At 35.6% G+C, this 12,462-nt stretch overlaps 2 protein-coding genes across 2 annotated transcripts; one reads left to right on the top strand and one right to left on the bottom strand.

Annotated features, from left to right (window-relative positions):
- Positions 1 to 3,572: 3,572 nt before the first annotated feature.
- On the top strand, positions 3,573 to 7,191 carry LOC145059441 (MACPF domain-containing protein At1g14780-like). The gene is made up of 7 exons (XM_079007296.1): positions 3,573 to 4,134; positions 4,629 to 4,867; positions 4,945 to 5,146; positions 5,225 to 5,302; positions 5,512 to 5,695; positions 5,812 to 5,978; positions 6,263 to 7,191. Exons 1-7 carry the CDS (start codon positions 3,877 to 3,879, stop codon positions 7,004 to 7,006), a joined length of 1,872 nt encoding a protein of 623 aa, XP_078863422.1. The 5' UTR covers positions 3,573 to 3,876; the 3' UTR covers positions 7,007 to 7,191.
- Positions 7,150 to 8,727, bottom strand: LOC145059442 (auxin-induced protein PCNT115-like). The gene is made up of 5 exons (XM_079007297.1): positions 8,452 to 8,727; positions 8,166 to 8,366; positions 7,926 to 8,098; positions 7,739 to 7,841; positions 7,150 to 7,631 (listed from the first exon to the last, which is right to left on the bottom strand). The coding sequence occupies exons 1-5, from the start codon at positions 8,662 to 8,664 to the stop codon at positions 7,296 to 7,298; spliced, it is 1,026 nt and encodes a 341-aa protein (XP_078863423.1). The 5' UTR covers positions 8,665 to 8,727; the 3' UTR covers positions 7,150 to 7,295.
- Between the last annotated feature and the right edge of the window lie 3,735 nt (positions 8,728 to 12,462).

The raw sequence follows: 12,462 nt of genomic DNA, 5'->3' as shown, positions 1-12,462 counted from the left end.
TGATTGATTTATCAAAAGGATTTAAAGGAAATGAAAGTAAAACTATGGAATAAATCTTTTGAATTATTTTAAAGTATGGAATCATCAATTCTAACCCTTGGAATGCATTGATTGGTTACTGCAATGCAATTAAGATATCTAAGATGATAATTAATAACTTTTTAGTGGTTTATAACGATGCTTTATCAGAACCTTAGTCATTAAGATCATGATGGCTAACTAGGACGCTTAGATGTCATTTTATGCTTTCATATAGCTCTTATAACATCTAAAGATCTTAATGATTAAGTCATCACATATATAAGGCTTAGAGAAATCAAATAAATGTTAATAATACTTTTTTAGTTCATTAGAACATACCGATGGTAAAGTTTAAAGAAGAACATAATCAAGAAAAACAAAGTAGCTAGGATGCCTTCAAAGGGCATTTGGCTAAAAAGTGTAATGTTGTGCACTACACAAATGTGTAATGTTTTGCCTTGGCAAAACATGGTCATGTAATGAATTTGAGAGGGCATTATATGACTGTGTAATGCCAAGGAAAACGGTATGTGGTCCGTGTTCTTTTTTGAAAAGGAAAATGCTATCTTGAGTTTGGCTTATCCGTTTTGCGTTCTATTTCTCCTAACACTCTTATATAGGTGTAATTAAATGATTAAAGTATAAAAATAACTCTTTAAGAATTCATAGGATTATTCTTAGTCATTTACTTAATAATATGTTGTTAATAACAATATGTGGTGTTTAAGAGGTGTACGAAGCTTAAGAAAAGAAGAATATCTTGGATTTCATTAAAGATGAGTAACATAGAAATGATTATAAAAAGAGAAAGAGTTATGATGTTTTGAAAAGAGTTTTGGAATAAATACTTTTGCATTCATGTAGGTATCAGGAAATGACCTGTGTATCCCTCCAAACCATGGAAAACAAGACTAAGATATTCCCCGAGAGTATAGTGTGGTACTCTATACATGTCCCACTAATGTAAGAGGCTAGCTACCTCTTGTATGATAACAGTGATTTGATAGCTCACATGTACCCATTATGAGACTAAGAGAAACGAGAGAAGTCATGATATAGGGTTCTATGTGCTAACTATTTAATAGTCTTCAATGCTATCAAAACAATAACTATAAGTGGGACTAATATATGAATGAGATGGGTGTAGTTAAATATTGCATTGCAATCTTCTACTTATGATGTATTTAAATGATTATATCTTTGAAATGATTTTAAGGGTTATGATTATTGAATAACAAAGACTTTAAAGTTGTTAGGAAAAGAGTTTTAAAATGATATAAAAATTTAAAGACATTTTGGGTAATTCACCTTAGGTCAAGGATTGATTTAATCATTGACTATAATCGAGGTGAAGTCATGATATTATTCACTAGGCATTCCCAATGCCTAACCTACTACTTTTTAATGTGTATTCAGGTTCTAGTAGCAATTAATCATTAGAGGATGCAATATATTTTGAAGGCCACTAGGTTGTAGTCGTTACTTGACCTATATATGATATTTGGATTATAAACCCTCCTATATAACCTATTTGAAACATAAACTGATTTTGTTAAACTTAAAGACTTTTGGAACCATTTTCTACAACTAAAATTCAATTATTTTTAAATGCGAGTTAAGTGGCTTTAAAACTTGAAAACTAGAGGAATGGTGTTTTAGAGTCTCTCAAAATCTATCTCCATAGATCTTTACATTCAGTATGTATGTTGCTTTTGAAGTGTTTAATAGAGAAACATTTCTCACGCCAAGTTGTACACTTTGTGCAGTTAGGAAATTGTTTCTTATGAGTTGTATATCCTCCATATATAGTACAAAAACAACGTTCTCACTAGCTTTGACATATATATATATATATATATATATATATATATATATATATATATATATATATATATATATGTTTCTTGAAATTCAAATTTTTTGAGTTTTCTCATTGAAACAATGATTCCAACTAGGCCATAATGACATAAATCATCCCAAAACAATTATTGTAGCATAACAAATTTCTAACTTGAGCGCTTTCATCCCCTCCATTCGTTTATGATTACAAAGCCTTTAAATATTTATATCTTAATTCTTTTAACCATAATTATTATCAAACTATTTATTTATTTACATTTATACCAATATCCATTTATTAAATTAATAAAAGAATATTTGTACACCGGAAATCGAGATGTTACAAGTTTAATCACATGTAATTAATGCATATAATAAAAAATTATTAGGAAAATAAGCATTTTCATATTTTTTATTAAAAAATTATTATATCGATATTAACATCAATTCATATAGAATTCAGAAATTAAAATTTATAATATATTTGGAAAAACCCGATAAAAATACCATTCAAAATTGGATGGTCACATTGATTCTTAGTTTCTCGATTTCATTATTGCTCTCGTTTAACCCCCCCCCCCCCCCCCTCTCTCGATTTCATAATTGGTGTCACCTCATGGTTTTTATAGAGTGATGAGAGGTATAGATGTGACTGGTAGCAAAAATGGAGGTGATGTTGGCAACTAAAGTGGTGGAGTTGGAGGATAGTGTTTGATGAGAAAGACAAATCTACATTAGATTTAGAGTTTTGTTTCATTTTTGCAAAAATATTCAAAAATAATATTTGAAATATATAATCTTTATCGGTTTTATTCGGAGAAAAAAAAAGTCTTTCAAACATTTAACAGATCATAGTAAATGATAACATACTCAAATATAATACGTGCAACTTTTAAAAATCATAAAAACAATCCATATTAAAAAGTTTTAAATTGGACAAGCCATATTAATTTTTAATTATTATTAAAAAAGATAAATTCAATAATAAAAATGTTAAAGTAAATTATAAAGGTTAATATAATCTTGGGATTACCATCTATTAGAGACGAAACACACCGTAAAATCATATTATAGGAAAGGTTTGAGTATAAAATAAAAATCAGAGAGCAAATGTAAAAATTTAACTAAACTATTGGGATGACTAAGAGCATATGATATGGACAACGAGGGATGCTATTATTGTTGATGTGACACCTCATAAGCTAGTCATAACATGAACACCTTCCTCCCTTTCTTGTTGTATCTAGTTATGTTGCTTCTTGTTGTGGCCATGACTAAATGAAACGTGATCTTCTATTGATTGCACAAATTCTCTTTCTCTTTCTCTCTCTCTCTCTCTCTCTCTCTCTCTCTCTCTCTCTCTCTCTCTCTTAACGGGTGTTATAACACCATGAACACTACCCCTCTTCTTGTTGCTTCTTGTTATAACACCACTTCAAGTTGCACATACCATATGCTCTAAAGGGGTTGGTAAATTGACACCCCTTAAAGACTTTATAAACATTTTTATTAAAAGTCAATCTATAATAAACTATTTATAATTTACTTTTCTAAAAATCAATACAAATTCAACAAATTAAAACCTTAGAAATCAAATATAAATAGAAAAATATGTCAGCCATGAGCCAACCATTCCTTTTATCAAAATTATAATTTAGTGGAGCGTAAATGTTGGCCGGTAGAATTTGGTAGGCGGTACAAAGGTGGAGGAAAAAGTCTAAAAGGAGCCGTGCAGTTGCCAAACTACAGTCACCGGGTCAAACTGGTTGCTCCAAAAATGGCACACCTACTGCCCCACCGGTCTCTGATTGATATAATTAATCAGGTCAAACGTCGTTATCATCACCAGAATCAGTCTCCACTCCCATTTTGTAGCTCGTATAATTGCTACCAACAGTACTCCAATTCTATATCTGCTTCATCACTCCGTTATTTCTACTACTTCCCCTGTTTATGGCTGTTAATCCGATCGATTCATACTAAAGTCAAGTCTCTGTGTGTTTGGTTAGCAATTTGATGGATTATTCTAACCAGCCGATTGAGCTCAGGGCTTTGGATTCTTTGGGATTAGGGTTTGATGTTGCGAGCGATTTTCGGTTAAAATTCGCGAAAAGTTGTCCTGATGGTGGACGGTTAGTGGAGCTGGATGAATCGAGGAAGAGAGACATTGTTCTTCCAGGCTGTGGCACCACCATTTCTGGGGTTTCTGAGGATATTCGTTGTGATAAAGGAGATCGTATTCGCTTTAAATCGGATGTTTTGGAATTTAACAAGGTGATCACTTGTTCCTTTACGAAGATCGCCTTCTATTTTATTTTTTCTATGCAATTGGAGTTTATGTGCGATGATCATATACCAATTAGGGTACACTTTTGATGTTTGGGATTCAAAATTGATGAGCTTCTTAACTCCTTTTTTGCTTAGAGTTCGATAAGGTGATAACTATTTTTTGCATTAGTTACTAATTATTTCAAATCTACTAATTAAAATAAGAGCAAATGACTGCAAACTTAGGTGACCTAATTTTGGAAGTACTCTTCAGATACATGTGGACTCAAGACTTTCATTGTCTTCCGTAGTCACTTGTGTTTTTGGAATCTTGTGAGTTGTCATAAAGTAGCACTACTGATTTATTCAGCTGTTAAATCTATATCAGCTTTTGACAAAATGCATAGAGTATTATCAGTACTTTTAAAATCCAATGCAATGTGACATGTATAGAATAGCCTAACATTTTTTTTTTCTTTTTTCTCATGTGTTTCTTGTAGATGTCAGAATTACTTAATCAAAAATCATCAATACAAGGAAAAGTCCCATCAGGATACTTCAATGCCTTATTTGATCTAAGTGGAGCATGGTTAAATGATGTCACAGATGCCAAATATCTTGCTTTTGATGGTTACTTTATCTCTCTCTACTATTTGCATCTAACATCATCTCCATTAGTACTCAAAGAAAGTGTCAAGAAATCTGTTCCAACTTTCTGGAATCCATTGATACTAGCTAGGTACTCCTCTGTTTTACATTTTACATAACAATTGACTTAATATAAATAATGCTTATCAGATATGTTTTATGAGACAGATTCATTCAAACTTATGGCACACACATTATAGTGGGAATGGCTGTTGGAGGTCAAGATTTAATCTGTGTTAAACAAAAACCCTCTTCAACTATTTCTCCTGCAGATCTTAGAGGATATTTGGATGATCTTGGAGATAGTTTGTTTTCAGATGGGAGGAGTCCTTCTCTAATAGAGAGAAAAACAAGAGATGGAAAACAAAAAGTAATATGTTTTTTTTTTACTAGTTTAATTCTTGAACTATTATGTAATTTTTTTAAATAATTCTTGATTCTTTGTTAGGTTCCAGATGTGTTCAACCGTATGTTGCAGCCACATACAATGCAATTCACTAATGTTACAGAAACTTCAAGCAAGGATGTAAGTTGCAACATAGATAAAAAAAAATTTAAACCAAACACTGCAAAATTTAAAATTCTGTTATTGAAGTGTCCTATGAATTTATCTCTAAAAACAACTCTTTTTGGAGCTTAAATTCATACTACACTTCAACATACATAACAAAATTCAAAGCTTTATTCGATAAACATCACAAAGTTCATAACTTTATTGAAGTGTATTATAAACAGGGCCTCACAGTTATCGAGTGTAAAAGAGGTGGAGATGTATTTTCAGACACTCACTCAAAATGGCTTCAGACAGTTGGAAATAATCCTGAAGCAATGCTCTTTAAATTTGTGCCAATTACTTCTCTTCTTAATGGGATTCCAGGGAGTGGATATCTTAGTCATGCAATCAACTTATATTTACGTTGTAAGTCAATGAAATTAAATCCCACAAAATCTCATTGTATGATTGATAATTTGGGTATGTGAAATGTAGAAGGGTAAAATTGTCATTTACTTATTTGTGTCAATCATTTTGCTTAGATAAGCCTGCTCTAGAAGACTTGCAATGTTTCTTGGAGTTTCAAGTTCCTAGACTATGGGCACCTCTGTTTTGTGAGCTACCTCTTAGACATCAAAGAAGAAAGACATCTTGCCCTCGGCTACAGTTTAATTTCTTGGGCCCCAAGATTTATGTCAGCACAACTCAGGTAAGTGGTGTCTATAATTAAATAACATATAAAATTTTATAAAATTGTACCTTGTATTTACATATATTGATATAACGAGAGTTTTTTCCTCTATCAATGAAAAAATTGACTTAAATTCCTTCTTACCATACCACCCCTATAATGGTTCAACCCATCGAATATGAATTCCGTTCGTTTTCCAACGAAACTCACCATGGAATGGAATCTCGAATTCCAATTCCATCAAACTCCACAAACCAAACACACACCTTGAGTATTATTAAATTTTTTTGATACTTTCTCAGGTTATAAGCGACGATAAACCCGTAACGGGTCTCCGTTTATTTCTCGAAGGCAAAAAACACAACCGATTAGCAATGCACGTACAACACCTCTCAAGCCTCCCCGACACCATGACACAAAACTCCCCAAAACCCACCACACCACCTCAATGGCGAGGCTCCGACGATTCCGATTCCAATCCCAATTCCAATTCCAATTCCAATTCCAATTCCAAATTCCTGGAACCAGTCCGATGGAAACGCTATTCCAACGTCTGCTCCTCCATAGTCAAACACGACCCAAACTGGCTACAACAAAGTCAAACACCCGGAGTCTTCATAGTAACCGGGGCCCAACTCATAACAAAAGGAAAATGGCCCAAAACCATACTACACCTCCGTTTACTCTTCACCCACTTGCCCAACTGCTCCATACGTAAGACCGAGTGGGCCGGTGCACCCGTGGCTCGCAAGTCGAGTCTTTTCACGAACCTGAGCTCGACTTTTACCACCTTCACACGTGGCTCGGTGGCTAATGCTGAGAAGCAAGTGGGTGCGATGGTGAACTCGGGTGTGTTTCCTGATAGCCCACCGGTGCCGGTTCGGTTCACGAAGTTGAGGAAGTTTGTGGACACGGATGAGGTGGCGCGTGGGCCACAGGACTCGCCGGGTCATTGGTTGGTGGTTGCGGGGAGGTTGGTTGTGGATGGGGGGAAGATCGGGTTGCATGTTAAGTTTGCTTTGTTAGATTTTGGAAATGAGTTGTAACGGTTTTTGTTGTGTATATGATGAGTATGTAATATGTTTGAGGTTTAGTCTTTTGGTTATTTTGTCTTACAAATGGGGTTTTTCTAGATGGGGGTTGTAACTTGTAAGTGCATGAATTAAGTGGTTGCTTGTTGGATATATAATTTACTAAATAGGTCACTACTATTTCAAAATTCACTCAAAAATAGTACAACAGTTGAGGTTTATTATCAGAAGTCATAACCTCAAAAGTACAATGATAGACACAACATAATAACACAAAAAGGTGATAAAGAAACAGATGTGTTTACTAAGCTTTCCATGAAGACAAAGGTGGGGTGTCGGAGTTTAGATAGGTGGGGAAACCATCCATGTATCTATCACCCTTAGCTGCATCAGCTGAAGCAATGGATTCAAGTTCAGCCATGTCTTGTGGTGTTAGTTTCACAGATAAAGCTCCAATGTTTTGTTGAAGGTTTTCAATCTTAGTGGTTCCTGGTATGGGGACCACATCATTCCCCTGATGGTGAACCCATGCTAATGCTAGCTGTGATGGGGTGCACCCTTTCTTTAGTGCAATCGTGCTAACTCTCTCATACAACTTTTTGTTATTTTCAAGATTCTCAGGTTGGAACCTTGGTAGATTCTACAAAAAAATAATAAGTAAATATATATAAACATAAGTTGAAACCCAATTTAATGATTTCATATTATAATAGCTGGATAATCCGATTCAGTTTGGTTTGTGCTGACCTGGCGGAAATCGCCATCTGTCAAATTCTCAACCATCTTCGGACCCAATGAAAGAAATCCGCGTCCTAGAGGACTGTATGCCACAATTCCAATGCCAAGTTCTCTGACAAAATTTACTTTATCAATTGATGAGAAAGTCGGAAATATTAATTTTATTTTACCTTTACAAGTAAAAACTCAAATAAACCTGCAAGTAGGGATAATTTCATCTTCGACATCCCTGGACCATAAGGACCACTCTAGTTGAACAGCAGTTATCGGGTGCACAGCATGGGCTCTTCTAATGGTTGAAGCTGAAGCTTCTGATAATCCTATGTATTTAATCTTCCCTTCTTCCACCAGTTTCTTCATTTCTCCCATCTTTTCAAGTAAACAAAACAATCTCAGAGGCTAAGTAGGAAATACGATCCACAGAGTCTATACATACCGTGATTTCAATGGGCACACGTGTGTCAATTCGGTGTTGATAATATAGATCAATGCAATCAACCTCAAGCCGCTTCAAGCTACCTTCACAAGCAGCCCTGACATATTCCGGATCACCATACACCTCACGGTTTCCATTCTCAAACTTGATCCCGAATTTGGTAGCTAACTCAGTTTTTTCCCTTTCTCCTCCCTTCAAAGCCTGCATTGCATGTTTATAAGTCTTTTTAATTACTGAATTTATTAACTGGATAATAAGCGATTAAGGGTACAAGCAAGAGTGTGACCTTTCCGAGTAGGATTTCGTTGGTGTGAGGGCCATAGGCATCGGATGTGTCGAGTAGGGTGATACCGGTGTCAATAGCGTGGTGGATGAGGTTGATCATGTCATGTTCGGGTTTTGGGGGTCCGTAAACAGCAGACATACCCATGCAACCCAAACCTTGAGCTGACACTTCTAAACCCTGTGAACCCAATTTGATTCTTGGAACTTTTACCATGTTCTTATTGATCGGATTGACTTTTATTTTTTGGTTGGATTGTGATTTGATGGTAAAAGAATGGAGTGATGATCATTTATAGTGAGCAAGTCATGGTTAGAGCATATAATTGTATGGACCTTCTTGGAAATTCATTCCGGCTTAGCTCACCAATAAAAAATTTATATATATTTTTTAATTTCCTTTTAAAAACATATATTCTTTATCCATACATTTTTTTAGCGAGTCCTGCTTAACTTATCTATTTTGCCTATTCTATATTTATTTAACTTTAGTTTATACTTTTGGTGATTAATTATATTTTATTTGTAGATTGTGAGGTAAGCGCCTACATATTACCCGAGGCTGCTGGTGCATAAGAGCCTACGTAAGACCCTTAGGCAGTGACAAATTTAAAATAATATATAATTTTTATGGTAAATTACGTCAATCATCCTTCGTGCATGTGTCAGAAAGCATGTTTAGTTCCTATTTTCAAAAATTAACTTAGACCGTCCCTCGTATCGTTAAAATGTGCATGTTTCGTCCCTCGCATACATAAAATGACTATCTTGCCATTTTCTTTTTCTTTTTCATTTCTTTTTTATTTGTTTATAATTTATCAACTATTTTTTTAATTATAACTTTTAGAAAATAAAATTTCCTTTTAAATTAGTTCCAACCCCTCCGATCGTTAACCATCTCCTACCACCAGTCACTTCCAACCACCAGCCACCTTCGGTCACCTGTCACCTCCGGCCACAAGCCAACACCAGCAAACATCACCATTCATCTCCAAAAAAAAAGTACTAGAATTAAACCCTAAAATCAAACCCAAATCCATACACTTGATCTACAAATTAGTTAAACGAAGAACAAAGATGAGAGGATACGAGGAAGATCGTGGTCGGACTCAAACTCTTCAACCCCTTATCCTACCACTGCCATGAAACCTACGTCTCAGTTTAGGTTCTCCCCCAAACTCGTTTGAAAAAAAATACTAGAAATTGTTTTAATGAGGAGAGTTGATTCGATTTATTCAAACCTCATTCTTCTTCCACTAGATGTCGTTGTTCCTCTCCCTCTCATTCTGCTTCGTCTCGAAACACTAAGAGATACGATTTGTAAGATGATGGTGTAGATCTGAGAAATTGGTGCAAAGATGGCGGTCCTCTGGCTCTCTCCATTACAATGTTACGAAGACAATGATGGTTTTCAGGTGCTAGGGTTTCAGCAGAAGAGGTGGTGATGATGGATTACAAGTAATGATCGACATTTTCAAGGGGCGATGACGACGTTGGAAATTGATTTTAGCGGTCAATGGATGTAGAAAGAGGGTTAATCGGAGGTTAGGGGCGGTGATAGGAATAGCCACCTGAGGGAGTTGTCGCCGGAGGGAGTAACTGTCGATGATGGTTTAAGGAGGGTAGTTTTGAGTTCTTGGAAGACGTTTGAGATGAGAGGAAGAGAGATATCATTAAAGGGGACGATAAGGTCGGTGGGAAGGTAAGGTAGGTGGCTTTTTTTCTCTTTTAAATTATTAATAATATTAATAACATTAAATTTATTGGAAAATAAATACACAAAGGGTATTATAGTCATTTCAAATCAGATAAGGACTAATCCTGCAAGAAAATCATTTGTTAGGGACGAAGCGTACAACTTTTAACCAAACGAGAGACGGTCCGAGTTAATTCTTGGAAATAGGGACTAAACGTGCTTTCTGGCACCTCCACGAGGGACGAATGGTGTAATTTACCCTAATTTTTATATATTGAAATGTCTTGGGTGTTTTTTTATGTCTACGTAATAAGATGTAGATCAAAAGTCTTTTTTCATATTTTTAGTTTTCATAAAAAATTTGTTTGTTTTTAAAGTTTCCTAAAAAAAGACTTGTGGTGGTGTCATTGGCAATTGTGATGTTGGTGTTGATGGTGGCGGAGGTGGTAGAAGTGGTGGAGGTAAGGGAATTTGTGGTGATAGAGGTGGTGGTTGTGATGGCGGTAATGGTGGCAGAGGTGATCAGTGACAAAGTTTGAAGTGTTGATGGGGGGGGGGGGGGGGGGGCTAATGTCAAATTTTATAGTTTTAGACCTAATATGTAAAATTTTTAATATTTATGGGCTAATTATGAAAAAAAAAGCAGGGGGGACCATAGCCCCTCCTGGCCCTATACAAGCTTCGTCCCTGGAGGTGATGACCACATTGAAGGTGGAGGAGAGGGGGGGGGGGGGGGGGGGGCTAAAGTCACATTTTATATTTTTAAACCTAATATGTAAAAATTTTAGTAGTTAAGGTCTAATTATAAAAAAAAGGAGGGGCCATAGCCCCTCCTGGCCTATACAAGCCACGTCATTGATGGTGGAAAAGAATATCATTAACGCTTAGAAAATATTTTTTAAAAGAAAATTTGACTTATTAAGATAAGTAAGTATTTGGTATGTTCACATATAGGTAATATTGTTTCTTTTTGTACTAATTTATCAAGACTAAACTGCACAAATGGTCCTTGTGGTTTGCTTAAAATTGCCACTTTGGTCCAAAAATGTTTGGACTAGCACCAAAGATCCAAAGTTTTCATTTTGTTGCTTGTTTGGTCCAATTTATTTTGATTTTTTTTCAAAATGACAGATTTGCCTCTGTTAATATGACTTTTTCTTTTTCTTATTTGTTTTTCTGATATTTAGATTTTAAAAAATAAAAAATAAAAATAAAAATAAAAATAAAAACCAATCTCTTTCTCTCTCTCTCTCTCTCTCATTTGTTTTTTTGCTTGACTGCCAACAACTACGAAGCAGTCGACGGTGAAGTTCTGCAAACACCCCCAAAGCAGCACCTCCGCTAAACACCACCTGTAACCTCCACCTTTATTCTTATAACATCAACTTCATCTCCTTATTACCCCTACCGGGACACACATGAGTTTTCGAACACCTTTACCGTCGAGCCTTCAACAATCATTTGTATATCTAGAAGCCCTAACCCCGTCCTTCGTAGCCGCTCCCTTCGTCGCAGATCTGGAACATCGCTATCATCAGTGAGATCTCCAACAACAACAGTGACGACGATGCTAGACAAAGTCAAAAAAGCTGTGGTCGTTTGGGATGAAGGTTTCAGATATGAACAACCACCGGACCCGTCCTTCTCCGATTTGATCTGTTGCAGCTTGGTTGTATGAAGACGAAGGGCGACATCATATTTTACTAGGTTGTTCTCCATAGCGGCCGTCACCGGTGTTCTCACCGGCGTCAACGAATTTCTTTACGCCTACGGCATTTCTCACCTCCTTGTCTCCACTACTTCCCTTGTCATCACCTCCTAGAGGTGTGTTTGCAGATCTACGACGCATCAGAAAGGTGGGTTTACAGGATTTATGGATTTGGAAGAAAAGGAAAGAAGGGTTGGAAGATCTGGAAGAGAGGGAGAGAAGGGCGGCGATTTGAGAACATGATCCTATTTCACCGGAGCTAAGGTTTTCGGTGGTAGCTTCCGTTGGGAGAAGATGAAGATTTATTTTTCAAATTACAAATTTAAGTTTTTAGATTTTCAAAGATGAAAAGAAAAGTGTTGGGAAGGTTAGAGAGAGAGAGAGAGAGAGAGAGACTTAATTGTATTTTATTAATTAAAATATAATAGAGGAAATAAAAAGAAAATAAAAAAACAAATAACAAGGGCAAAAATGTCATTTTAACTTCTTTTATTTTTAAAACGGACCAAACTCGCAACAAAATGAAAAGTTTGGACCTCTGGTGCTAGTCCAAACCTTTTTGGACTAAAGTGACAATTTTGAGCTAACCACATGGACCATTTGTGCAGTTT

The sequence above is a fragment of the Lactuca serriola genome, chromosome 6 (genome assembly GCF_051521515.1).
Source record: "Lactuca serriola cultivar US96UC23 chromosome 6, Lser_US96UC23_V15, whole genome shotgun sequence".
In the NCBI taxonomy this organism is placed as follows: Eukaryota; Viridiplantae; Streptophyta; class Magnoliopsida; order Asterales; family Asteraceae; genus Lactuca; species Lactuca serriola.
The sequence above is the reverse complement of the archived record's forward strand: the minus strand, read 5'-3'. Positions and strand labels throughout refer to the sequence as shown.

Bases quoted from the DNA above. Each gene is read 5' to 3' on its own strand.
- LOC145059441 (XM_079007296.1), top strand. From the start codon at position 3,877: ATGGATTATTCTAACCAGCCGATTGAGCTCAGGGCTTTGGATTCTTTG. The intron at 5,147-5,224 runs GTAATATGTTTT...ATTCTTTGTTAG, and splicing joins CAAGAGATGGAAAACAAAAA to GTTCCAGATGTGTTCAACCG. The intron at 5,979-6,262 runs GTAAGTGGTGTC...ATACTTTCTCAG, and splicing joins TTTATGTCAGCACAACTCAG to GTTATAAGCGACGATAAACC.
- LOC145059442 (XM_079007297.1), bottom strand. From the start codon at position 8,664: ATGGTAAAAGTTCCAAGAATCAAATTGGGTTCACAGGGTTTAGAAGTG. The intron at 8,099-8,165 runs GTATGTATAGAC...TTACTTGAAAAG, and splicing joins GTGTGCCCATTGAAATCACG to ATGGGAGAAATGAAGAAACT. The intron at 7,842-7,925 runs GTTTATTTGAGT...AAATTTTGTCAG, and splicing joins GAAATTATCCCTACTTGCAG to AGAACTTGGCATTGGAATTG.